Source organism: Catharus ustulatus, chromosome 16, assembly GCF_009819885.2.
Source record: "Catharus ustulatus isolate bCatUst1 chromosome 16, bCatUst1.pri.v2, whole genome shotgun sequence".
Taxonomy (NCBI): domain Eukaryota; kingdom Metazoa; phylum Chordata; class Aves; order Passeriformes; family Turdidae; genus Catharus; species Catharus ustulatus.
This window is the reverse complement of record NC_046236.1, coordinates 275516-303022: the sequence shown is the minus strand read 5'-3', so window position 1 is coordinate 303022 and position 27507 is coordinate 275516. Positions and strand designations below refer to the sequence as shown.

The window sequence follows — 27507 nt, the reverse complement described above, 5'->3', positions numbered from 1 at the left end:
ATCAGCTAGGTTTTCTTTTATTTTTTTTTTTTTAAACTTGCAAAATAGGCTCCCAGGTGCTTTTTTGGAAGGGGCAGACAACTGTTACATTCTTTGACACATCTTTTTTAGCGTAAGACACTCGAAGAACAGCAACTTCAAGATTCCAGAGACTCAGAAATAAGAGGCAGCTTCTCAGAGGAGAAAGTGATGCTCCATCTCTTTCCAGGGGAGAACTGTACCCTCACTCCACTGCCTGGGGTAGCCAGAGTGGTCCACTCCAAGGCCTTCTGTACTGTGCATTGGCAGGAAACAGGCAAATGCAAACAAAACACAAAAGACTCTCACTTACTCCCCCCCGCCCAAATCCTTGGCATACAGAGTGGTCAGGGGACAGCAAGGGGGCAGCTGAAATACCTGCGGGGAATGGAAGGTAAGGGTGTGGGAAGGGCAGAGAGCACTACAGAGCCCAGTAGAGCCTTGCAGCCTACAGCTGAAGTTTCTGCAAGCACTGAAGATGGTGCCCCAGAGCCTGTCCTGGTGGAAGGAACAGCCTCAAATCTTGGCATCACTAATTCCCTCCAGAAACCACCTTCTGGACTTCAGGATCCAGGAGGGCACCAGGAAAAACTGAGCTCAGTGGCCCCCTGTGTGGAGGGCAGGGAGGCCCTGGATAGTGACCAGGCAGTTGTGCTACCCTCATGCAGCACAGTGTGTGCTTGCAGCAAGATCCCCGATGTGGAGGAGCTCTCTCTGCTCGATCCATTCCCACGGTACATGAAGTCCTGCCAGGACCTAATCATCCCAGAGAAATGTTCTTGCACAGACAAACTGCGTGGGAAAGACACTACCTCAGCAGCTGGTAATGCTTCTCCAGTAGCTTTTCCAAGCAGGAGGAGTGCAGAGACCTCTGACTCCTGTTCCCAGCTGCTGAGAGGTGGTGTGGCTTCCCCTGGCAGCAGCAGATGTGAAACTCAGGCCAGCCACAGCCAGGGCGAGCAGCTCGATGCTTGTACCAAGGATATCACGGATGCAGTAATGGAGGATTCTCAAGAGAAGCTGGGCTCCTTGTTTCCACCTCCACCTCAGGGACAATCCAGTACAAAATCTCTAAAGGATGACCCAAGTCGGCTCTCCCAACAAGTTAGAGAAGAAGGATGGAGTCTGCGAACCTCTGAGAGCCTTACGCTAGCTGAAGTCTACCTCATGATGGGCAAACCGAACAAGCTGCAGTTGGAATATGACTGGTTGGCTGTCTTGGAGCCAGAAACCCAGGATGCTAGAGAGCAAACATCTGAATCAAGTGCTGTCCCTGTATGTCCTACCTTTCACAAGCAGAGGCTCTTGAATTGCCTTCTGAAACTGATCTCTACTGAAGTCAATCCCAAACCAGTAAGTTCTTGTTCGTGCTTCAGATGCTAAATTCCAGGTTCATTTGGGGAATAATTACCCAGTTGTACATTCACAATAAATGAGTAACCAGCCATGTCAAGAGCTTTGGAAATTCCTGTGTTTAAATTACACAAAAAACACAACACAAGACAGCTGGCAAAAGAGTGAACTTTGCTTGAGTATGGTTTTTACACTGTGTTTTAGCTTCTGGTTTGCTGTGAGTCTCATTGGTGTTCCAGTGAACATTTAATGTGACTACTCCAAAGATCAAGTTTTTAGGTGTGATGCCTTCTGTTCTCGCAGACTGACAGAACCTTAGAACAGCCCAGGTTGGAAGGGGCCTTGGAAGGTCATCTGATCCAACCTTTTGTGGGAAATGGGTCTTGAATGAGATTAATATTCCACATGAAAACTGCATTGATTTTCAATGTTTAGGTACAGTGATTTCACGAATACAAGCTGCACTGAGTATAAGCCGCATCTCTGGGTGTTGGCAAATATTTCGTTCTTTGTCCATAAATAAGCCGCACCTGAATATAAGCCGCTCTGTTGTTTGCAGGGAGGACCCGCGTGCAACAAAGTTGCCAAATAGTAACAGAACCGCGGCATGGCGGGGGGTTTACTGGTTCAGCTGAGGCTGTGCAAGCTCGGCCCGCTCGGGGCTGCTGACGGGGCCAGGTGGCCCAGCTCGGTGGGGCCGCTCAGTGGGGCCGCTCGGGGCCGGCCGCCGCCTCTGGGGTCGCTCGCCCCGGCCCCGCTCCCGCCGCGGGCGAGCACAGAGCACACCCTGCTCCCGCAGCGGGCGAGCACGGAGCACACGCCCCGCTCCCGCGGCAGAGGGCGAGCATGGAGCGCCCCCTGCTCCCACTGTGGCGGTGGAGGGCGGGGGCGGAGCCCCCCACCTCCTGCCCGAGCCGTGGGGATGTCAGCACAGAGCCCCCTGCCTCTCCCCTGCCTGAAGTAGGGAACTCCCCTGCCTCCCTCCCTCCCCCCACGCTACCCACGCTGAGTTGGCCCCACCCACCGCGCAACACAGTAACCAATTTGTAACAATAGCGAAATCCTGGGTTTTACTGGCAGCTGCTCGGCTCGGCACCCTGGCTGGCACTTCTGGGGTTGTAAATGTCAGAAAATTGTTCACATAATAGCCACTCCTGAGTATTAGCCGCATTTCCGGTTTGAGAGCAAAATCTAAGTCAAAATGGTGCAGCTTGTATTCGTGAAATTACTGTATTTCAAATTACACGGTGTGAGAGTGAAAAGAATACAGTAGTTTCACGAATACAAGCAGCATCATTTTGACTAAAATTGTGCTCCCAAACCAGAAATGCGGCTAATACTCAGGAGCGGCTAATACGTGAATAATTTTCTGACATTTCCACCCCCAGAAGTGGAAACTGAGGTGCCGAGTCGAGCAACTTGCCAGTAAAAGCCGTCATTTCGCGATTGTTACAAATTTTTACTCTGTTGCGCCGCGGGTGGAGCTGGCTCCCTGCAGGCAGCACGGGGGGCGGGGAGAGAAGCGGGAGAGATCTCTTCTTCCCTCCTCTCCCGCAGCCCGGGGGAGAGACGGGGGGGCCCCGTGCTGCCATCCCTGCGGCCTGTGGGATAAGCGGGGGGCTCCTGCCCCCGCCTGCCGCGGCAGGAGCAGGCAGGCTCCGTCCCGGCCCGCCGCCGCCGCGACAGGAGCGGGGAAACTCCGTCCCCACCCACTGCCGCTGCCACGGGCGCGGGGAAGCTCCGTCCCGGCCCACCGCCGCAGCGGCAGGAGCGGGGAAACTCCATCCCCGCCCGCTGCCGCTGCCGTGGGGGGAGGGGGAGCTCTGTATCTGCCTGCCACCGCAGGGCAGCGCCGGGCCGGGGTGACCGAGCCCAGTGGCAGCGGCGGCCGGCCCCGAGCGGCCCCGCCGAGCGGCAGCGCCGAGCTGGGCCACCTGGCCCCGTCGGCAGCCCCGAGCGGGCCGAGCTTGCACAGCCTTAGCTGAGCCAGTAAAGCCCGCCATGCCGCGGTTCTGTTACTAATTGGCAACTTTGTTGCACGCGGGTCCTCGCTGCGAACGACAGAGCGGCTTATACTCTGGTGCAGCTTATTTATGGACAAAAAACAAAATGTTTGCCAACACCCAGAGATGCAGCTTATACTCAGTGCGGCTTGTATTCGTGAAATTACCGTATATTTCTTCAGAACAGCATAGTCAATAGAACTGTGCCTTCCACAGTTGATTTGTGTGAAAGTTCCCAGATTGCAGGACAGCTGTTTAACAGTCCCAGGAAAGTACCTTTTTCCTTAGGCAGACCTTAGGGAATGAACTTGCTTTCCTTCTTGTGCTCTGTAACATGTATTTAAGATTCGCTCCAGTGATACCTGGGCAGCCAATTCCACCTAGTGCAGCCAATTGAAACCAAGTAAAACATCTTTTACAAAGACACAGAATTCAGCAGATCTGTTCAAATGCATGTGGTAGATAGGATGAGCTAAAGATTCTGTTCCAGCGCGGATGCAAGTGTATCACTGTTCCCAAACACTGAGTTCTTTGATCCTTGTTTGTTGGTGATTTAGCCCCCCTCGAAGTTCTTTTTGATTCTGATTCTACAGATATGGAGTGAAGGATTTTATAAATTGAAACCCATCTTTGTTCAGATGCAGCTCCAGATACGGTCTTTGTTTAAACTGCAAAGACTTTTGGTCTGACATCTCACAGATCTGGGATACTTACAGTAATTTCACAATTATAAGCCGCATCATTTTGACTAAAATTTTGCTCCCACCCCAGAAATGCGGCTTACACTCAGGAGCGGCTAATATGTGAAAAATTTTCTGAAATTTCCAACCCTGGAAGTGCAGCCGAGGTGCTGAGCCGAACACCTGCCAGTAAAACCTGCAATTGCACGATTGTTACAAATTGGTTACTCTGTTGTGCGGCGGGTGCAGGTGGGCTCCGTACTGGCAGTGCAGGGGCGGGGAGCTCCATGCTGCCATCCCCGCAGCTCAAGGGGGAGCGTGCTGCCATCCCCGTGCCCTGGGACAGAGGCGGGGGGCTCCGTGCTGCCATCCCCGCAGCCCGGGGCAGAGGCAGGGGGCTCCATGCTGCCATCCCCGCAGCTGGGGGGGAGGCGGGGGACTCCCACCCCCCCCGCCACCACCACCATGGGAGCGGGGGGGCTCCTTCCCCTCCTGTCGCCACTCCCCTGGGTGCCGGCAGGCTCCATCCCTGCCTGCTGCCACTGCCGCGGATGCTGGCAGGCTCTGTCCCCACCTGCCACCGTGGGACAGTGCCAGGCCGGGGCGAGCGAGCCCCGCGGCAGCAGCGGCCGGCCCCGAGCGGCCCCGCTGAGCAGCAGCACTGAGCTGGGCCACCTGGCCCCGTCAGCAGCCCCAAGCAGGCCGAGCCCGCATGGCCTGAGCCGAACCAGTAAACCCCGCGATCCCGCGATTCTGTTACTGTTTGGCAACTTTGTTGCACGCAGGTCCTTGCTGCGAATGACAGAGCGGCTTGTAATCAGGTGCAGCTTATGTACGGACAAAGAACGAAATGTTGCCGACACCCGGAGATGCAGCTTATAGTCAGTGCGGCTTGTAATCATGAAATTACTGTACTGTCTCCTCTTTGGCGCTTACTTTTACTTCTGGTTACACAGGTGACAGCTAGGCATGACATGCACAAACTATAAAGAAGGGCATCCCTGACACCCCTGGGAGGGGAGGAATTGAAGAGGGAAAGAAGCCAGTTGTTAGGATTTACACTTGTTTTCCTGTCTCTTTCACGCTCTTGGCTGTCTTAAAGTATAGTACTACTGAACAATAAAGGAGCTCTTTAAGGATATGTACCATATTGTACATTCCAGCAAAAAGAAGGAACACAACCTTTCATTTTTCAAATGCCACTTCATTCTCATTTCAGAAAAACATACTCTCCTTGCAGCATGAACATTGTAGCACTGATATTGCAAAGACCAGGAAGACATTTACTGCCTCACTGAAAGCACTGTACATGTCTTAAAAGTTGCATTTCATCAAATAATGACAGGAAACGTGATGTTTTTGCCACAGGGTACAGTAGTTTCACGAATACAAGCCGCACGGAGTATAAGCCGCACTTCCGGTGCGTCGACAATGTTGCTGTCTTTGTCAATAAATAAGCCGCACCCCGAATATTAGCCGCACTTTCATTCGTACCGAGAATCTGCGTGCAGCTTTCACAAATTGGCCAATTAGTAACAGGATCGCGGCATAGCGGGGTTTACTGGCCCGAGGCGGGGCCAGGCAGGCTCGACCCGCTCATGGTTGCCGACGGGGCCGGGTGGCCCAGCTCAGCGCCACGGCTCGGCGGGGCCGGCCGGGTGGTGCTACCGCCGCCGCCGGGCTCGCTGGCCCCCCTCTCCCGTCAGCACCGCCCCACACCTGTTTGCTTGCACTGCCGGCGGGGCCGCTGCCGCTGCCAGGCTTGCCGGCTGCCCCGCGCCGCGTTTGCTCGCCCTCCCGGCGGGGCGGCTGCCGCCGCCGGGCTCGCCGCTCGCCCCGCACCGCGTTTGCTCGCCCTGCCGGCGGGATGGCCACCGCCGCCGCCAGGCTCGCCGGCCACCCCCTCCCGTCTGCGTTTGCTCGCCCTGACCGGCACTGCAGGCCCCCGCACCGCCGGGCTCCCCCACCTGCTGGCCCCGATTCTGCTGGACTTCCCCCGCTGCCAGGCAGCCCCACCCGCCGGGCTTCCTGCTTCTGCCATGCTTCCCTGCACTGCTAGCCCCAGTTCTCCCAGGCTCCCCCGCCCTGCTAGCCCAGGCTCTGCCGCCCCCCCTGCCCCACCCTGCTGGCTCAGGCTCAGCCACTTGCCCCCTGCACTGCTGGCCCCGCCTCTGCCAGGCTTTCCCACCTCTGCCGGGGCTGGCCGGGCTCCAGCTTGGCTTGGGGCTGCCGCGGGCTCTCACTTCCGTGTTGGCAGCTTTTAGAATATTGTTCATCTATCAGCCGCCCCCGAATATTGCCCGCACTTCCAGGTTTCCACCAAAATTTTGGTCAAATTGGTGCGGCTTGTATTCGTGAAATTACTGTATTTTATGAGGAAGGACTGATTATGTGTATGCCTGCTGTTTTCTCCAGATAACCTGTAACAACCAAAGCAGCCAGCTGTTCTGTGGTTCATTCCTTAAATGAAAACCATCAGCATAAAACAAACTGTGAAATGGCATTGCAGTTGAGCAAGGAATGTAATTTTAAGCCTGTGATTGCACACAGATTCCTTAAAAAGAGAGGGTTTTCTAGAAAACAGTTTAAACTACTTAATGAAACAACTGGATAGGCCTGGAAAATTATTGAAGTGCATGTGTCTCTTCTTGGTGCTGTGTTATAGTGTGAAAGAGAAGGGAAGGGAAAACTTCAAAACTGTACTTGATTAGCGTTAAGAGAGAATTAAAAAGATTTTGTCAGGATGTATTTCTCACCACAGCAATCATCTGGATGGAGTTTATGAAAAATAGTTTTGCACTGAATTAAAACCAACACCTTTTTTTTCTCTTTCTTTCTCTCCCATGGTGATCCAACTCATTGTGTGAAATTTGTTGAGTGTTAACCCAATTGTAACATAAATTAATATATTGAATTGGTGACATCCAACACTACTAAATGGGCAGGAAGTTAATTTCAGCTGCTCCTCACTCCCACTGGAAGGTATTGCTTAGAGTACTTTAAGGTATTGTAATATATCAGATTTTAATTTTAAGGCTTCCTAAGTACAGTGAGATTCACAATACATTTGTTTTACCAGCACACAGTGTTCATTTAATGTGCATTTTCAGATGCCCGAGATGAGCTCCATTGCGACATCACCTATAAAGCTTGCTCAGGAGGAGCAGTCCCTGACTCCCCCGGGAAAGGTGATTGCCATCAACACCAGGAGTCCAGGCTGCACACGGAATCAGTCTGCCCTTCGCAACAAGACTTTTTCTTCTGGTGCTGCTTCCAGCTCCTCAGGTGAGTATTCCTAAAAATCCACTTGATGAAATCAACTTACTAATACCTCTCACCATGATGAGAACTTCCCAGTGATGGAACACTGGAAGGAGGAATGCTCTTACTCTTAGGAACATCACTGTCTGAGAACATTGGTGTGTGTTAATTTGCTGTAGAATTGTCCTAAGTCCAGTGTTGCTTTGAATCTTGAATAACAGTGCACATCAGTAATGCAGTTCACAATACAGAAGAACTCTCCTTAGTCACTCTTAGAGAAGATGCTTGTGTTTCTTGGAGGTGTGTCATAGTTTAACCCTAGCCAGCAACTCAGTCCTATGCAGCTGTTCAGTCACTCCCCTCAGATGGGATAGGGGAAAACTGGAAGAGTAAAAGTGAGAGAACTCATGGTTTGAAATCTAAACAGTTTATTAGGGGAAGCAAATGCCATGCATGCAAATCAGAACAAGGAATTCGTTCCCTGCTTCCCCTGGGCAGGCAGGTGTTCAACTATCCTGAAGACAGCAGGGCTCCATCATATGTAACAGTAACTTGGGATGACAAACACCCTCACTCTGAATGTTCACCCCTTCCTTCTTCTTCCCGTAGTTCTGTATGCTACACATGATCCCTCATAGTATGGGATATCACTGCAGTCAGCTGGGGTCAGCTGTCCTGGCTGTGTCCCCTCCCAGTTTCATGTGCATCCCCAGCCCCCTCTCTGGCAATGTGGGGCGAGGAACAGGAAAGGCCTTGACCAGTGTAAGTCCTGCTCAGGAGTAACTAAAGCATCCCTCAGTTATGAGCACTGTTTGTAATACAAATCCAAAACTGCCACTGAAGAAAATTAACCCCTTCCCAGCCTGAACTAGCACATACTGACTGGCTCAGGGTGGGAGATCTCAAGAGAGTATCAGCTTACAAAACAGGCAAGTAAATTCCTGGTGTAAAATAATTGATAAATACAGTAATTTCATGATTACAAGCCGCACCATTTTGACTAAAATTTTAGTGCAAACCCGGAAGTGCGGCTAGTAATCCGGACCGGCTAATTTATTAACAAAAATGTGAGCTCTGCCCTTACCTTGTACCGCACCGGTCCTGTCCCAGCCAAAAATGGTTTGAAATAAATGTTTCCCGTTGTTCCGGCGATGAACCAATCAGAGAACAACTTCTTGCCTGCCTGTGGATGACGGCATTACTGAGGGGCGGGGGGTATTATCAGGGTGAGTTACCTCGGCGAGTTACCTCGGCATGGCTGCGGACATAGCGTACGACACTGAGTTTAAATTGAAAGCATTGACTATGCTAAAGAACATGGGAATAGACCTGCAGCTAGAGAATTCAGCATTAATGAATGCATGGTACGCAGATGGAGACAGCAGGAGGACGAACTTCGTCTTACAAGAAAGACAAAGAAGAGTTTCCGTGGCAGAAAAGCAAGATGGCCAAGGCTGGAAGACAGACTTTATTGCTGGATTTTTGAGCGAAGGGCAGCTGGCCGAAGTTTATGTACTGTTGCCATTTGGATACAAGCCAAAGCAATTGCAAATGAATTGCATATAGAAGAATTTAAAGCAGGAGCGTCTTGATGTTTTCGTTTCATGAAAAGACAGCAGCTCTCTATCCGTACAAGGACCACAGTGTCCCAGCAGTTGCCAGCGGACTACGAGGAAAAGTTAGCCACCTTCTGGAGTTACTGCAAAAGCAAGATCTCTGAAAAAAAAAATACAGCCACACTGTATAATCAACATGGACAAAGTCCCCCTGACATTCGATATGCCGCTGATGCGAACCGTGGAGCAAACCGGAACATCAATGGTTCCAGTAAGAACCACAGGGAATGAAAAGACATCATTTACAGTCGTCCTCGGCATTTCATCAGCTGGGCAGAAATTACGCCCAATGGTGATTTTTAAAAGAAAAACACTCCCTAAAGACAAATTTCCAAAGGGAATAAATGTTGCCGTGAATCCAAAAGGCTGGATGGATGAACGGGTAATGCGGACTTGGCTAACGGAAGTTTATGCTCGCGGACCAGATAGGTTCTTTAATCAGTTGCCAGGACTGCTGATCTTTGATTCCATGCGTGCACACAAAACCGAAAGTGTGAAAGCCATGGTGAAAAAGATGAACTTGGAGCTTACTGTGGTACCAGGTGGTTTGACCAAATAAGTGCAACCTCTGGACATAGGTGTCATTCGTTCCTTCAAGGCTAAACTGCGACTTCTTGGCAAAACTGGATGGTAGATGGAGAGCATTCCTACACCAAGACCGGGAGACTGCGCCGAGCAAGTTACGCTACTGTCTGCCATTGGATACTAGATGCCTGGGGTAAAGTAACTGCCACAACTATCATCTGAGGGTTTGCCAAAGCCGACATCATTCCTGGACTGACCAGCAATGCCATCGAGAGTACCGAAATTGTTGACTCTGATGGTGAAGATACGGGCGATGTGGGTTCGGGTTTTTGCTGGATGCCCCCATAGCCCAACTGCTGATTTCCGATACAGAGGACGAAGAGTTCGAAGGTTTCATGGAAGATGAAGCCGCTGATGAAACGGCTGATGAATGAAAAATGAAGCTGTTTAAAAGTTTGATAAAAGTGTGTGATATTTCTCTGTATTTTTTAAAGCGTTTTCAGTCTTGTGCGGCTGCGCAGCTGGCTGTGCTCGCGCAGATGAGCAGGGCGGCTGGGCTGGTGTGGATGGGGGGGGGGCGTAACTGGACTGGCGCGGATGAGGGGAGGGGCCGGGCCGTGACCGCGCGGATCAGGGGAGGGGCCGGGCCAGGCTGTGCTCGCATGGATGAGCAGGGTGGCTGTGCCGGCACGAAGGAGCAGCTGAGCAGCTGTTTAAGGGCAACGCGGATCCATTGGGAATGCTCGCAAAATGACCACACTATTGTTCATGTCTTTTTCGGCTTGTCGATAAAACTTGCAGGGAACACTGCAGCAGCTATTGTCTGTGTCTTTTTTCACTTGGAAATAATGTTTCCAAGGTCAGCACCTGCCAGTAAGCCCCGGAGATCCCACGATTCTGTTACTAAATGACAACTTTGTGAAAGTTCGTCGCGAACGAAAGTGCGGCTAATAACCAACTGGGGCTTGTTTATTGACAAAGACATCAACGTTGCTGACACACCAGAAGTGCGGCTTATACTCCGTGCAGCTTGTAATCATGAAATTACTGTATTTACTGAAAATTTTCTGTGCCATCCTGCCACTATAGGTTTAAATTAAACATTAAGAAGAAATTCTTCCCTGCCAGGGCAGTGGGGCCCTGGCACATGTTGCCCAGAGAAGTTGTGTCTGCCCCTGGATCCCTAAGAGTGTTCAAGGCCAGTTTGGATGGGGCTTGGAGCAGCTTGAGATAGTGAAAGTGTCCCTGCCCATGTCAGGGGGTGGAATGAGATGAGCTTTGAGGTCCCTTCCAACCCAAAACCAGTCATGGGATTCTATGATTATAAGATAGAGAATGATTATGAATTGCCTTTTCTTTAATTGGAGGTACAGCTGCTGTAACCTGTGAGCCCCAACCATGCAGGCCAAGAATTTTGTTTCTGTGCTTCAGCCCATTTGCATTTGCCACAACATGTTTATGACTTCAGGAAAGTTTGTGATGGTGTTGGGGTTACTGGGACCAGTTGTAATTCTTAGGCAGTCCTTTTCACACCCCTGCTCTGAGAAGCAGTGAACCCACAATCAGGCTAACTGGGTTAACTGGTGCTGTAAAGCACCTGTGTGGACAAAGGCACATCTTGGATACCTTAGAGTGATGAGCTAACATTACTGGCTTTCATCCAAGCTGACTGCGTGTAGAGGGAAATCCTACCATATAATTTTTAAGTTTTACTCGGACAAGCTACCATTATTTCATTGTGCCAAATGTATTTTGAAGACAGTCCATCTTTGGGAAGGTCTTCTGGTAAATTCATCTCCACTCCATCACCAGATTGATTTTATTGGGGTTGCATTTCAAATTACTATAGGGAAAGCAGGGATGGGGAGTGTAAATAAATCATAAACACTGTAAAATGACTCTGTGTTTGTATTATCTTCCCCTACATAAGAAATGGTGGATATAGTTTGTTTACTGGGATACACACTCAGGTATGCCTACAAGCTGAACAAATAAACTGATTGTCATGGTCTATGTGGGGCTGAAAACAGGGCTTCAATTCTAGTTTCTTAAGTAGTGTAAAATTGCATTTTAATCCCCTACTTCCAAGAATTTCAAAGCAGGTGAATATTAGTGGTATCCATAGCAGGTTAATACTGTCAGTTTTCAGGTGGGACAACTGAAATATGAAAAGATTCCTGATTTTGGAAACAGCTGGTGACAGAGCCAGGATCCCTTAAGTCTCAGCTCTCTATGATCCTTCAGTTACTAAACAGTTATTTCCTTTTTGTTTTCACTTTATTTCATTTAAATTGCTGTTAAAAATCTAGGTTTAAGAAATCTCCCTAGACCTCTCTTGGTGGCTAGTCCTTCAAGTTCTGGGAGCACTGAGGCCGACAGTGGACTGTTTGCAGTCCCTACAACCCTGCCCCCCAACAGCCGCCATGGGAAGCTGTTCCTACCCAGCAAGGAAGCTGAGCTGACTTTCCGGCAGCACCTGGACACCATCAGTGTAAGTGAGATGGCTGAATAGAAAATGCTGCATGGTGTGCATGAGCCAGCTTCCAGGAGGTATCACAGTGATTCTGAATTAATCAGAAAGTATGGGCTGCCTTGTGAAGCAGTGCTTCTTATCATGCTCAAGTTTAACATTGTATTAACTGAGGTGAGTCAGATTTTGACTGTGTATCTGTACTTTGAACTGACAGTACCTGTTCAGGTAATTCAGGTAATTCAAATCAGAATGCCATCACACAGCCCAATGACATGAATTTTCTGTCTAATTAAATTGCTCCGACAATTTATGTGCCAGATTTAGCAAAAACTGATCCCCTTCTGATGTGTAACTAATTTTAACACAGCCTCATTGCTGCATTCAAGTCAAATTCTAATTTTTATGTACACAATCTCAGTGAGAATTTTGTAGGAAGCTGAAGTAGCTGGTAATGAAATGGCTTTTTGGGGATAAAGCTTTTTCTCCATAAAAAAAGAAGAAAACATACATTCTTGGTGGAAAATATTCTGACTCCAGCAGAAAGGATATTGTGCTATCTGAAACAAAACACAGTATTTTAGTTAACTCTTAATTCATCTTTATTGAAAATAAAAATTTGAGGGATACAATTTATTCTGTGTCTGGATGTTTAAAATATTTGTAATGCATTTCCTGTTGTTGTCCAGATGCAGTCGGACTTCTTCTTGCCGAAGCCCAGGAAGTTACGGAACAGGCACTTGCGGAAGCCACTGGTAGTACAGGTCAGAGCAAAGTATAAATGCCTGTTTTACTCCCTGAGTATCAGTAAGGCTGTAGTGATTTGCACATAACAAATAAAAAATTGAATTTCCCTTATGCATCCACTGGAAATGTGAAGCTGAAATTATGAAGGAGCAAACACTTCAGTCGCTAGTGTAACTAACCATGTTACATTCCCTGTATGAGGAATATCAAGAACAGTGGAAGTCCAGTGCCTAAGGTAGTTTGGAAAAATAAAAAAGCTGCTGGAAGAGGGTTCTGGAACCTGGAAGCAGGTTCTGCTACCTGGGCCTTCTGGCACTGAGTCATAGGTAGTGTGTCCATGTGCTGTCCTATGCTGGCAGCCCTCTTAACAACAAAATATTCCTTTATATCCTTTTCCTGCTTCCTGCTCAGTAGTGGATGTTAAACTGTGGTGGATATTAAGCCTCTGTAGTGAAATAAGCCATAACATATTTTGAAAGAGCAGTGATTCCTGGGGAAAAAAAAGGGCTTGGAAAGAGATGTATGGAAGGAGTGGCCTGTTGTTATGGTGCTTTGGTGACACAGAGGCATTACCCTCCTTCAGACTACTCTGATAACCCTGGGAAAAGGTATGTGTCACTGGGACCCCAGAGGCAGGTGAGAAAAAGAAACCTGAAACATAAATAATAGTAACCTACTCACTATACCGTTTTTTTCTCTTGTGTTTTGTATAGGAGTAGGGGACACGAAAATTACCCCCAGACTATTTTTTGATCCTGGGATCTTCAGATCTGGGCAATTCCATGTGTTTTAAGAGCTCCCAAGTACACCCAGCTGATCTCCCTCATCCACACTTGCTGAATTTTAAGGGCAGATCAGTTTGTACACAGAGTAGGTCCCAAGCTTAAGATCACCGCTATAATTCTGACAGAGGTTTAAAAATCACTGCAAGTATAATCAGAGAGGATTATAGTTCTAGTTAGCCTTTCTCTGAGAATTTTCCATGTGGAAATACTTTCTTTTAGTAGTTTACAGAGAAAACATGTCATTCCTGTCTGTAGCTTTTTTCTCAAGAGCACACTGATCCAATTACTGTATCTGGTGCATGATAGTAATGCCACAGAAATATTCTGCTTATTCTGGTAGGCCTTGTGACTTTCTGCAACTTATACAATGAGTGTTACCCGCCGTGTGTGGTCAAATCTGTTCTGGTTTATTGTTTCTCTCACATAGAGAACACTGCTCCCCCGGCCATCTGGAAATCCATCCCAGCATGTCTGTTCATTTTCTATCTTATCCAACTCATCCATTACAGGTGAGTCCAGCACTTCAATAAACTGAAAAGTGTCCCTTAAAACTGCATAAAGAAGTAATTTCTAAAAACTAAAAAATACTCTTTCAAAATGGGAGTGTCACCAGCCTGCAGAATGATGGGATTGCTCACCTGGATCATTGTTAAGCAAGTTGTGCTTTGATAAAAATTTTTTTCTTCAATTTTCCAAGACTGAAATCACAGAAGAGCAAGGAGTTCTCAGCAAGAAGACAAAATTTGGAATAAAATACTTAGACAGGAATTTTTGTTCTGTAGGATATAATAATGCGTCTAGATTTTATATTGGACTTTCTCTAGTACCTGGGATATTGTCTAAATTTTATACAGCATAAGCAATCCACTGCCCATATGTCCTTTTCTGCTGGTACACTCTTGAGTACAGTAATAGTACAGGTGATCCGCCATGAATGCCGGCATTGCGACCTGAAGGGTAGTCTTCACTGACAGTAGGAGAGCAGCTCCAGTAGCACAGCAGCACTTGCTGTTGTGTGTCTGCAGCAAGACACTGCTTACCTCAATCACTGGTTTAGCTCTATTCCATCAGCTCCACTACTTGCATTCCTGCAGTTTGCTGCTGTTTAGAATTTATTTGTTTCTGTTGAACTGTGTTGTGTTCCGCTTTAAAGGTGTTAGATTTCATTTGCCTGAAAGGTATTAATGCTTTCTCCCAGGGAGAGGTTCATTTCGGCCAATCCAGTCCTCGCTGACTAAAGCTGCTGTTTCTCGTCCAATTGTGCCCAAAGTTCTTCCAACACAGACCACCAACCATCTGTCTAGTAAGTAATTCTGAATTCTGCAATAAAAGCCGTGCCTGGTGTCCTCCAGGCAGATACTGTCTCACAGCAGCATGGGTTCCATAATTAGAACTATTAATGAAGTGAAAACAGTGACTGCATCTACGTTTTACCCAGAGGATTCTTTTGAGATGAGAAGACTTTCAGATAGCTGAAGTGGATTTTTAAAGATCTGGGTGAGGTTAACCCTTGCAACAACTTATATTTTTTATTGAGTCTACATGGCTGCCAGAGGCAAGATAACAAAATAAGGCTCTATTGTTTCTAGAGCTCCTCTAGTAACCCATCGGAAATTTCTGGAAATTGCATAATAAAATACTTACCAATTTGGAGGACAAAAAAGAAAAAAAATATAAGAAAAGGATGGGAAGAGAACCAGGATGTTTCTCAACTATTTTGATATACCTAATAAGAGATTGGAATAGGGCAGAAAAGTTAAACATTTCAGCTAAAAGCAATGTTACCCTTGGTGTAGAGAAGCAGCTGACCAAGATTATCAGATCATTACCATTGCTGCTTTTTTACATGGGTTGAGTTTTGACTCTGGGTAAGTTTAAAAAAATCATCTTTTCGAGAATCATAACAAAATGAAGAATCTTGTAATATGTTTTTTGGTTTTTTGTTTCACACAAGGTGCTATTGACTTGGCAGCGAAAAGTGCTGGCATTATCCCTGGTAGTCCCATGCCTGTCCTGGATGCAGATGGTTTGCCAGGCGTGTCTCCATTGTCGCCGGATGCAGTGCCCACGGTGGTGACAGGGCAGGAGCCAGGAGCAGCACATCAGAATGGAGGCTCCATCACTGCTGTGGAGGTCAGAAGCTCTTAAATGAGCTTTTTTCAAGTGCTTAACTGTCTTGCTCTTTCATCGTATAAAAAAGCTGTATTATTATGACTCCTCAGTGACCTTTCTCCTGGGGCTTGCTGTTAGACACTGCTGTTGTGGCAGACTGAGTCTGTGTTGTGTAGTGTGTATTTGGGGTTGAGGGATCAAATCATCATCTCATTGAATGAATTTCCATCCTGTAAAATGGTTTGCAGCTGGTAGAGCATTGAACTTGGCTGTCCAGAAATCTGGTTTGAAAAGAAATGATGGAATTTCAGAAATTCAGGAGGGGAACTGGTGCAAAACATGGACTTTTGGGATTGTATTTGGAATGGAAACTGTAATTTCTCCTTGCTGTTTCTTTCACTGAGACCCAGGTACATGTTAGTCCATGTCATGTTCTCAGGGAGTTGATGGACAATTTTGAATGACATGAGATGTATGATGAGCATGGATAAATGGTGATAGGCCTTTATCTGTTCCCTCCCTGGCTAGTCACTCACGTGGTTTCTGTTGTGGTTACAGGGCTCAGCCCCGGGGTGCCGTGTGCCATACATCAGCCTGCCGACCCGGCCCGAGCAAGATGGCTTCCAGGTACAGTGTGTGCTGAGGGAGCAGTGCTCTGGAATGGGTAATTTTCTGTGAAAATACCTCTGGTATTGCTAGTTAAAACTCTCTACTCCCAGGGAATTGTGCACCTCTGGTACTGTCTAGTGGAAATGAAATCACTAGTATCTGAAGAAATTGAAAGAAATTTAGGAAAGCTGCTTAAATATGTGTGTGTGCTGTTGCCTAAAATCAAAGTGACCTGTGAAGGACAAACAAGTTTTACCATATCTCTTAACAGAGTGGAGGAGTTCATAATCGCTCTATTTGTGTGTGTCTTTTAGACATCGCAAGGAGAGATTTCAGCAGTTTGCAGTACTGCTGCCTCCATGTCACTAAAGGAGGAGTATTAGGACTGAAAGTGTGATTGTAGCATCAGCATCCTTTTCAGAGATTCACTGTTCATTGTGCTGGATCCAGTAAGGCATAGACAGATACTTAAGAGCAACTGTGATGGCACTTAAATTGTAGGAGTGTTGTCATCCTGTCCCCGGGCTTTCTCCAGTGGGATTCAGAACTTGGTGCTGGATTTTTAAGTTTCTTCTTTTCTTCAGTGGAAGCACTTTCCATGCTCCCTGTGATGCCCGCATGTGAAAAAGGCCAAATGATTGGAGAGCATAAAGGAGATTAAGAGTTTATTATGGGACAGATGTTAGGACATGAACCTTTGAGGCATTTCTTGTGGTAATGGGGCCTTGGGTTCTGGTTCTTGCTCTTAGGATAGCTGTGTATACACTACATCAGAAAAAAATGTTACAGTTCTACAATGAGGTACTGGTAATGAAACTCCTTAAAGATTAGTTGAATTTTGGGAAGTCTGGGTGTAAAAAGTGAATAAATGTGAGTTACCAGTTTAAAATACCTGTATACTCTTCCATCATTTAAAGGGTTTTTGCCTATACTAAGGCAAATTCATACGTACCTATTACATATTTTGTCTACTATATTGTCAATTTATCAAAAATTATGTTAATTTTAAGATTAGGCTTGTTTTGTTATGTAGGCTGTTTTAAATATTCTTTGGAATGTTACAGATTCATAGTTTTTCGGATAATTTGGCAGGATATGGGCTGAATATATATGCTTACAGGTACTTTTCATTAAAATAATACAGATTTATTATTAAATAGTATATTCCTCTAATTTTGGCATATTATCTACTGGATTTTTTTCCTTAAATTGTGGTTTTAATCTGATATTTAAAAGCCAAAATGTTGCTTTTTAGTTTTCCAAGTTCTTAATAAATGTATGGATAGTTAATTCTGTTTCTTGTAACAGGGTACATCAGTCCTTTCTCTGCCAGAACTGGCCAAGACTTCTCTCCAGAATGGTCTGTCCACCACTCCACTTCCCTCATCAGAAGCTTCCAGTACTCGGCTCTCTCCTCCCAATGTTTCTGCTCTCTTGGATATTTCCCTGCCTGGACCACCTGAAGATGTGCTTTCCCAAGGGGAACCTGCCACTCAGATCAGTGATTCCATCATCGAAATAGCCATCAGCTCTGGCCAGTACAGTAAGTCTGAGATTAGCTAAAGTCTCCCTATTGACTTGAAAAAAAACCCTTGACATCTTGCATAGCAGCAGAAACTTTTCCAGAAAGCAGTTCTTGGGTTATGAAGTTTTTGTGGGTTTGTTGCTTATTTTTTGTTTGTTTGTTTCCAAATATATGTTGGAAATAAATTTCTGTGCCTGGCTTTTATTTTCTAGCAAATACGGGGTAGGGGGTTATTGTTGTTGTTTGGGGTTTCTTTCCTTTCTAAACAAAAGTTGGTGCAGTGCCCTGTAACTTTACCATATTGACTGAATTCATGATCCCCGACATTGGTTTACAGGTGAAGGTGTTTCTCTCTCTCCTGCAAAGCTTAATGGCAGTGACAGCTCCAAAAGTCTTCCGTCCCCATCCAGTAGTCCTCAGCAGAACTGGATTGCGTCTCCCACCCATGATCCCCAGTGGTACCCCAATGACTCCACAGATTCTTCCCTCAGCAGCTTGTTTTGTAAGTGTCCAGATGCAGAGAAGTGCAACCAAAAAGTGCTTTCCTGTTAACAAAAAACCCAACATCGTTTATCAGAAGTGAATCCTTTGAGAAATTATAAACCCAGTAGGACATTTGTAGAATTGTTCCAAATACTTCTTGTTTTCATTTCCACAGTGTTGTCTTGAGCACATTTTCTCTCTCTTTGCAAGTTTGTTCCTGAAAAGATCCCGTTGCTAGACTGGGGCCCGTAGCTTGGGACAAGTAATTCCTTGGCAGTTCCTTGTAGTTTGTTTGGAGCCTGACTCATCAGTCAGGGTGAGACATTTGGACTGTTGTGCCAAAATTAACAGACGTCTTTGTCTCTGCTTGTGGAAAAACAGACTTTGTTGTGTGCTTGATAAGTACTATCTCAAAGACATGAGGTTACTCACTGGGTTTGGTTGAGGTTTAGTTGTTGAGAGGTTTTTTTTTTAATTAATAATTCATGGGGCCAGTGTAATGAGTCTCCTTACTCTTAGCAGTGTGGTGATGGTATCGATGCTGGTAACACGTAATTTTTTAAAGATGGAAGAAATGGATATATCTGTCCTCCATTTTGAATTTCCTTGTCCTTCTCTTTATCTTCTCAATTGAAAACACTCAGTGCTGTAACTTACTGATGTGCTTTTTCTTTGTAGCAAGTTTCATCTCCCCAGAGAAGGGACGAAAAATGTTACCAGCTCCAGTTGGGAACACCAGTGGCACCTCCTTACTGGGACCCAGCCTGCTGGATGGAAACTCACGGGACTCCTTTGTGTCGCGTTCCCTGGCAGATGTGGCAGAGGTATGCCAGCAAATTACACTCAGAGTCTGCTTCCTCTTGCAGTGCTGGAAGTTGCTGGGTACTGTCCCTCAGACCTTCCTGAGATACTTCCAAGGCAGAGCTGCTTTGACACCTGCACTTTAGCTCAGTAGAAGAGGATTACAGTTATAACAGAAAGATGTAAAATTATCTGAGGGTAATTACCCAACACCAGAGCTGGTATGAGAGGCTGCTGTGAGTGCCTTCAACTCAGGTGTTTTTTGCTGAGGGAGGTTGCATTCACCTGTTGGATATACCTTTGTTTTGACAGAGAAAGATTTAATCATTCTGTTGTGTGTGGTTCTGCTTTGTAGAGCAAGAACCAAAAGTGCTAAAGATAAGAGAAAGAATAAGAGTGATGCTACAGTACAGCTGGAAGCCTGATAGGAAAAAACAAATAGGTCCAGAAGGAAGAAGTAGGGCATGGCTAATACTAAGTCACCTGAGAGGATGGCAGAAGATTCTGTGCTACTGAATTACTGTCTCTGTTGGCAGAGTTATTCCTTTGTTTTGAACTCTTAAAGGGTAGAATGAAGCCCAGCAGTTTTTAAGGCTGTGACACACTTAAGGACAGTGTGACACATTGAAGAGCTCCCTTTCAGAGGGATGCATGGGAAGAGTGAGCTGCAGGAGCATTATGAAGCTTACAAGGAAAACACAAAGTCCTGCCCTAGGAAGGGATTAAGGAATAAACCCAAAGCAGTATCAGCTGGGGACTAGCTGTCAGGGAAGCAGCTCTGCTGTACCTGGATATGCCAGTAGACATGAGCTGAGCGTGATCCAGGGCAGATCCAAAGGTGTGGAACCAAAGGGGACCAACAATGTCATGAGCTGTTCTTAATAGGAGCATGGCCAGGATATTGAACGAAATTATCATTTCCATGATCTGCGCTGTAGAGCAGTAGAGTCTACCTGCTATAAGACCACATCTAGAATATTGTTACCAGTTTTGAGCACCCAATATATAGGAGAGAGATTAACCGGAGCAAGTTCAGCTGACGGTTACCAAGAAGATCAGGCAGTGAAGAAAGGGTGATGTCTAGGCTTGTTCAGCCTAGAAAAGGCTTCAGGGCACAAGGCACCCTGCTGCCTGCCAGTGCCTGCAGTAACGTCATTGAGAAGATGCAGTAAGCCTTTTACAGAACAGTGATGTGAGGTGGGAGAAACAAGCAAAAACTGAACTGAGAAAGGTTCTGCTACATCTGTAGAAAAACTTTGTCATGTTGAGGATAGGCAGGCAAGGAAACAGGTTGCCCGGAGATGTTATGCAGTGTCTGTCTTCAGAGCTTTCCAGGGCTTACATCAATAAAGCTCCAAGTGAGCTGGTCTGTCCTTATAGGTGAACCTGCTGTGAGCAGGTGGTTGAATTAGAGACCTCTTCAGGTCCCTTTCAGTCTCAGTTATCCCACAGTTTGGTTATTAACTTAGTACAACATCACATAACTTGTAATTTCTTGGGGACTTGGCCTCATGGAAGGAATGAGTAATTTCTCTGTTGCCCTTTGAGTTTGGATAAGAGGTTTTGTACAGACTGTGTAACTAGGAGCTGCTGCAAGCTAATGCTGATTTAGTGTGACTTTGGCAGCTTCAGACCTGAAACACAGGTCCACTTCTGGCATAAATGTAAAGATTCTGTTTGCTTGGTGGTGAGAAGCTGTGAAAGTGTGTTCTAATTAAACAAATATATGATCATTTATTTGCATGGATTTGAAGTGACATTGTAGCCCTCAATATTACCAACTCCCTTTAGAAGAAAATGGGGTAAGCCTCCATGCACAGGAGAGCAGCTCTTGTGGCAGAGATACTATCTTTAGATCATCTAGCTGTGCACCTTAATGCTAAATTGGAGCAGGTAAGGCCTGTTGAGACTGTAGGTGATTAGATTTTTTGGAAGTTTCCATTTAGTTGTGGATGAGAAGAGCTGTTCTCTAGCTCAGGTCAAGTGAGATTAAGTCTCTTTCATATGAGGAGAGGCTGGGAATGAAGCTGAGGGAGCCAGACTCTTCTCAGGACAAGAGGCTGCAAGCAAAATTTGAAACACATTAAATTCCACCTGAAGACAAGAGATCTATTTTGAGGTAATCAGTCATGGAAACAGGGTACTCAGAGAGTTTTTGAATGTCTGTGCATGGGCATAATTCAGCACCTGCCCAACAACATTCAGGGCAGCTGACCCTGCTCAAGTGAGATGGTTGGGTAAAATGCTTTCAAAATGTCCATTCCAACCTCAGTTATTCCATGAAATTGCCACTGACATGTAGTTCATCTCTTCTCTCATTGTCTCTTCCAGGTGGTGGATTCCCAGCTGGCTTGCATGATGAATGAGAACAGTATAGATTACATATCTCGGTTTAATGACCTTGCCCAGGAGCTGTCGATACCTGAGCCAACTCGAAGGGAGATCCTGTTTGATGGAGGAGGTGGTGGTCCCCCGATTGGGGATCTGTCACAGTAGGGGAATGACCAGCAGACTAGTGCAGACTGTTCAGCTAAGATGGAGCTTGCAGAGTTGGAACTTGACAAGGGCAGCAGCTGAGGCTGAGTTATCCCTGTCCTGCGTGCTTCTTTCTAACAGAGAAGCATTTGTTTCAGAGGTCTCAAGAAGTACTGGCAAATCCTGGAATGTGCAATATTCTGTCAACTACAGAACATGGAATGACATTACAGGAGATAGTGTGTCCCTGCCTCAGCAATGTAAGATTGCAGGTTTGTGGGACAGTCCTGGACTTGTACTTTGGAATAACCTAACCAGGCAGCTCAAGTAGGGATGGAATTGCCACAAGCTCCTGTATTATGAATTATTGTTTGCATAATGATCAAAATGCTGTGCTTTTGGATCCATGTGAAAGTTGTGGAGGATGAAGGTGGGTAGGGGAACCATTGTGTATCTTGACGCATCTTAGCTGGCAGTCTTCTTACCATTCAGTCAAACTGAAGTTCTTGCACTCTGTCCAGGGCACTGCCACTACTCAATGCTGTCTTCTTACAGACCGCTCTGTTCCTTTTGCTCTTTGACCATTCCAGCTGGGCTCTCACCTGGTTGCTTGTTTGGTAGGGGAGCTCTGATCCGCCCTACTTCCATGCTGCTTGGATCCTCTGCTTTTAAACTCCATCACATCACAGTCATCATCATCATCACCCTGACTGCACTCATATTCCTAATCTTTGAGATTCTTCAGCACATTGCACAGTTCACCCTGTGAGTGGGAGAGTGCTTTATTGCTCACCATGAGGAACAGTTGCTTTTTAGGTCTGGAAACATGGCCAAAGAGCTTACACTAGGAAAGCTGTGTCATAATTAGTCTTGGCTTTGCTGGAAACATGTAAATATTGTCATCTTCACAAAACCTGAGGATTTACCTGGGAGAGGAAATAGGAAAGAATATTGTAATGTGTAGGAACAAATACTGGGTTAGCGCTAAAGCAGTTGAGATCGGTTATGTGTCATGAAGAGAAGTGTAAAGTCCTAGCTTAATCCCTTAGTCCTTCCCTATTTCCTCTTTGTTCTCCTCTTTGTACTCCGGGTGCTCTGTAGTACCTCAGCATCATTCTTCATTACAGTCACTCCCAGGCATGAGTGGGTCTGGCACTCCCTCTCTGAAATCCCTGTGCATTTAATGTTGTGTTTTACTGTAGGAAAAACCCAGATACTGATTCCAGTGGGTTCAACAGGATAGCAAGTTAACAGTAAATCCATAGTTAATTTCTGGGGAGCTGATTGTCCATCAATTCTAGCTTTATAACTCAGGAGACTCTTCTTATTTCCTTTTCTTTTCTTTCTTCTTTCCTTTCTTATCCTGAATACCCATGTTATGCTCCTTTTGCAAGTATTTGTCTGCTTCTTCAGTTAGAGGATGTCCGTTGGCTGGTGTGAGTAGCTCTGAACTTTTTCAAGGGGCTGCTCCTATATACACTTCAACTTTGTATTAATAATGAATAAACAAACCTTCTCAATCCCGTAGGCTGTTATCATGGGTTCATTTCCCAACTTGCACTATACTTAGTGGATGTAGTACTGCCTGCCTTTAGTTACTTGTACAAGGCATTTCTGTGACTGGGAGTCTCTTGTAACTTGCTGTCAATGCACTGACTCTGCTGTTTGCCCAGTCCCTTCACCCTGCTTTAGGCAGATAATTTTTAGCTTCTATGGAGTTTGCCTTATGTTTTCTGTCATTAGGAGAAAATTGAACAAATTTTCTGATGCACACAAGAGCCTTGTTTGAGAATTTTGACAGAATTGTCAGGTAATCACATAAACCTGGAATAGGAAAGGTTGAAGGCTGTCACAGAAATGAATGCTGGGGCCTGTTTTGTTCTGAGCATTCCCCCTTGGTATGGAGAGGACACCTATTAATCTCAAGAGTCCAGACCACTAAAACTTTTCAGTTTTACTTAGAATTTAGCTAATGTTTTGGTTTGGACTTTCCCAGATTGTTCCCTCTTGGTTTTGGGTTCCTCCATTACTAATGCTGATTATTCTATATGCTATGTCTCTAAAAATCCTTCAGATTTGTCGGACAGAAGTAGAAGGCACCTACTATGGCTGTGGATTACAGAACATGCAGGAGGAAATATGTTACATTCTAATCAAGTACTGTCTAAAAAGAAATCTGAACTGTCATTCTTAAACTTCTAAATATTGCAAGAGTAATGTGAGGGTCTCCAGTGTATTTGTAACTTGACAAACGTTTCATCTTCCCTACTGATGCCAGTAACACAGAGGGTATGACACTGGGTTTAGCTCTGAAGCTGCCTAGAATAAAGGCCAGTGTTGCTGCACCTGCCACAGGAATGGAGAGCAGAGCAATTCATCCTGATCCATGAAGACTTTTTGCCTACAGTACAAGGAGGTGTCAGCTGCCCTTCCTTAGACCACCTAGGGGGAAGGACACAACTGCAGAATGAAGGCAGCACAAGTGGCTGTTTTTGATGATGTCATTACATCAGAAAATTTCTAATACCCTGAACCTTTGCAATTGGGCTTGTACCACTCAGTAATAATGGAGTGTAAATTACAGAAATCAGTTCAACACTCAGAATGTTTGGGTTAGAAATGTGTTTGGCATCAGCCCTTAAAAGTTGGCATTATGAAGCAGAATTTGATTTCAGAAATGTAATGCATTGCAAACTGCTTTTTGATAATAAAGCCCTTTGAGAACAAGGGAAGAACTTAAGAATAATTAAGATCATTGTGGTGATTCTGAACTGATGCAGTATTTGTTACCCTTACTATGTGAAAGGCCATTTAAACATGTCTCTAATTGGACCAGCTCTAGATTTTAGGTGACTGTGCTTTAGTAATTATCAGTTTGTGCCTGAGACTGCTAAGGAGGTGGTATATACATACACACGTGCATGTGTGTGTGCAGATGGGGGAGCTGGGGAGATGGTAATACTCAAAAATTCTTCCATTTTAATTATTTCAGCTTCCCCAACAGCAGTAACAAAATCTGTATGAGGGACAATGTCAGGCTAAGCAGATATCCAAGCAAGTGACACTGAAATACACACAGTATCATTTCTGAGGTAGAAGTGACTTCATTAGGTTAGTACCTTCCTGGGGCACTGTGAGGTGTTGGAGAGGGCTAAGGGACACAAACAGCCTCCAGGTCTAGGATTAGCTGCTCTAGGCTTTTCCCTCTCAGTGACCATAAGGCAGTTCTGAGTAGTTGACAAGGTAAATGGCAGAAGATTCAGTGTCTCATCACCATGGGCTGGGTGCAGAGCAGTACCATAGCCCAAGGCTGGAGCCACCCAGGTGTGTGTGCAAACACTGACAGAGATCTGTGCAGGGTATTACATCCTGATCACTCACACAATCCATTTTATCCTGTATCACTGAATCTTCTAAGCATAGGAATAGTAATTGTTTTTCATACAGCATTGTTAAGCCTTTTTTTGACACCCCCTATATTTCTAAATTGAATTAAATAGCTTGATTCAAATCTAACCTATAAAGATATCTCATTTACTAACAGCAGATCCCAGAGTGGAAATTCAGTTGCATTTTGTTTTCTACACTCAGACTTCAGATGCATTTATAAGGAAAGTACTGCACTTTTTTTTAACCTTTTCAAACCTTTGAATCTGATAATTTCACAGCAGTTTGTAAATGTTAACTAAGTGAAACCTTGGCAAGCACTATGGCAATAAGTTATCATTACTTATTGAAACATGATAACTGCTTTAGAGCTTATGGTTCTGACAGCAAAATTTTATGCTGTTTCTTTTAATAATAGTTAAGCCATATCATCTAAGGTTTCTGGCTTGTTTGAGATGTGAATTTGTTTTATAGATTATAAATATACCTATATAGTGTATGTATAAAGCAAAATGCCTGTCCTTACTGATTATTTTTTGTACCATACTGTAAATTATATTATTTATTCTTTACCAATTTTGGAAAAAGGTGTTTTGGTTATTTAATATAATATACAAAAGCTGTTAAACTTCTTCTGTTTAAATTTCCAATTCAACTTGTAAAGCTGTTTTTATTCTTGTGCATAAATACATACTAATACTTGATGTAACTTGTGTCCAGTGTATTCCTTGCTGTTCATGTCGTCTCAGTTTTTTTCATTTAAGCTTTATTTACATGATCATGGCCTTGTGGGGATGGGGGTTAAGATTGGTCCATAAGGCTTAAGCCTTTCAATGTTTGATTGCAGTGAAATCAGTTGCCTAACTCCCACTGGTGTCTCCCATTCCAAAATTTTAATGATTCTCACCATGATCAGAGAAAATTTTGGTAGGGTTGTTTTTGCTTTATAGCTTCCATTCTCAGTAGGACCTGCTTATGGTGAGTTTCAAAAATGTGGCAAACTAGAAGGCTGGCTATCGTGAATGGGATGTCTGGAGCCATGGGCATTAGTAACAAGGGGGAGAAAGAGATAATAATGAAAAGAAAACCACCAAAGTCCCACTCACCACCAACATGAAGGCACAATAAAAATGGTAGTGTATATCTTGGGGGTTTGGAGTTTTTTTCCATTCACACCTTCAGATAAGCAGAAACTCAGAGCTGGAGGTTGTACAGTAATTTCACGACTATAGGGCGCACCCTTTTGACTAAAATTTTGGTCCAACCCGGAAGTGCGCCTTATAGTCTGGTGAGCCTTACATAATGTACAAAGTTGTGAAATTTGCAAACCCAGAAGTGCGAGCTGCGAGCTGAGTCGGGAACCGTGGCTGCTGGGCGGGGGACGCTGGGACGCGGCACGGCTGCTGGCGAGGGGGATGTGGCGTGGCCGCCAGCTGGGAGAAGCGGGGGGAAGCGGCGCAGTCATTGGCTGCGGGGAAGCGGAGAGAAGCGGTGCCGCCACAGGGAAGCGGTGAGAAGTGGTGCCGCTGCCGGCCACAGGGAAGCAGCAACAAGCGGCGCAGCCGCCGACCACAGGGAAGCGGGGAGAAGCGGCGAGAAGTGCCGCCACCATGGAAATACGGTGAGAAGTGGCAAGAAGCGGCAAGAAGTGCCGCTGCCACCACGGGAAAGTGGCAAGACGCGCCACCGCCGCCACTGCCGCAGGAAAGCGGCGAGAAGCAGCGAGAAGCGCCGCCACCACCGCTGCGGAAAAGCGGCGAGAAGGGCTGCCGCCACCAGCCAGGGGGAAGCCGGGACGCAGCACAGCAGCGCAGTGGGAGCCGTGAGCCGTGCCAGCCGGCGTCAGGGGCAGGTGGGAGTGCCAGGGCCCGCTGCACGGGGAGGGCGCCTGGGGCTGCATTTAAAGGCTACACCGATCTTTGAAAAATGTTTGCAAATTGGAGCACCTGCCCGTAATTCGTTACTTTGTTGCGCGCTGCGTGGCTCCTCGCTGCAAAACAAAAGTGCGCCTTATAGTTCGATGCGCCTTATGGTCGTGAAATTACTTTATTCAGGCCATCATGTTTTATACAGCCACTACCGGAAACACCTTTTTACCCCAGGATACTCAAGAATAGGAAGCCCTGATAGCCTGTTTTCAGAGCTGTCCAAGGTAAAACTAACCAAAGCCCATAGAAAGGTGGGCTGACCCCGCACACCCTGCTTTGGGCAAGTTAGACTTGAGGAGGCCTGAAGTTCCTGTGATCTAGGTCAGTAGCTAACTCCTTTTTGTATACTTTTAGGATTTTAGTCTCTACAACACACAAAAAGTTTAATGTGGCACTGAGAAAGTGCAAGTGTGTAATTGATAAGAAATAGATAAGAATGTTCTAAAAAGCTTGACATAAGTTTTAATACTAGTATTTTGATACTTCCCATCCAAAAAGTGCATACAGTAATTTCACGACTATAAGGCACACCCTTTTGACTAAATTTTTCCCCCAAACCCGGAAGTGTGCCTTATAGTCCGGTGCACCTTATATAATGGACACATTTGCGAAATTTGCCAAACCGGAAGTGTGATCCGCAATGGGGGGGGCGGTGCCATGGGAGTGCCGAGTCGCGAGGTGGGGCGGGAGTAGGTGGCCACGGCTGGCAGGAGCCGCACGGGGAGGGAG

General features: G+C 46.0%; 1 protein-coding gene across 3 annotated transcripts in view; it reads left to right on the top strand.

The window, feature by feature from the left end:
- The window catches only part of CRAMP1 (cramped chromatin regulator homolog 1), a 59593-nt gene extending 34039 nt beyond the window's left edge, over positions 1-25554 (top strand). For all 3 annotated transcript variants that reach the window (XM_033073745.2, XM_033073744.2, XM_033073743.2), the window contains exons 10-21: positions 112-1371; positions 7165-7339; positions 11766-11947; positions 12616-12690; positions 13886-13967; positions 14657-14761; positions 15413-15591; positions 16129-16197; positions 17488-17722; positions 18042-18206; positions 18866-19011; positions 21320-25554. In XM_033073745.2, the coding sequence (XP_032929636.1) occupies positions 112-1371; positions 7165-7339; positions 11766-11947; positions 12616-12690; positions 13886-13967; positions 14657-14761; positions 15413-15591; positions 16129-16197; positions 17488-17722; positions 18042-18206; positions 18866-19011; positions 21320-21484 (2838 nt within the window). In that variant the 3' untranslated portion in view covers positions 21485-25554. The remainder of the gene's footprint in view (positions 1-111; positions 1372-7164; positions 7340-11765; positions 11948-12615; positions 12691-13885; positions 13968-14656; positions 14762-15412; positions 15592-16128; positions 16198-17487; positions 17723-18041; positions 18207-18865; positions 19012-21319) is intronic.
- The last annotated feature ends 1953 nt before the right edge of the window (positions 25555-27507 follow it).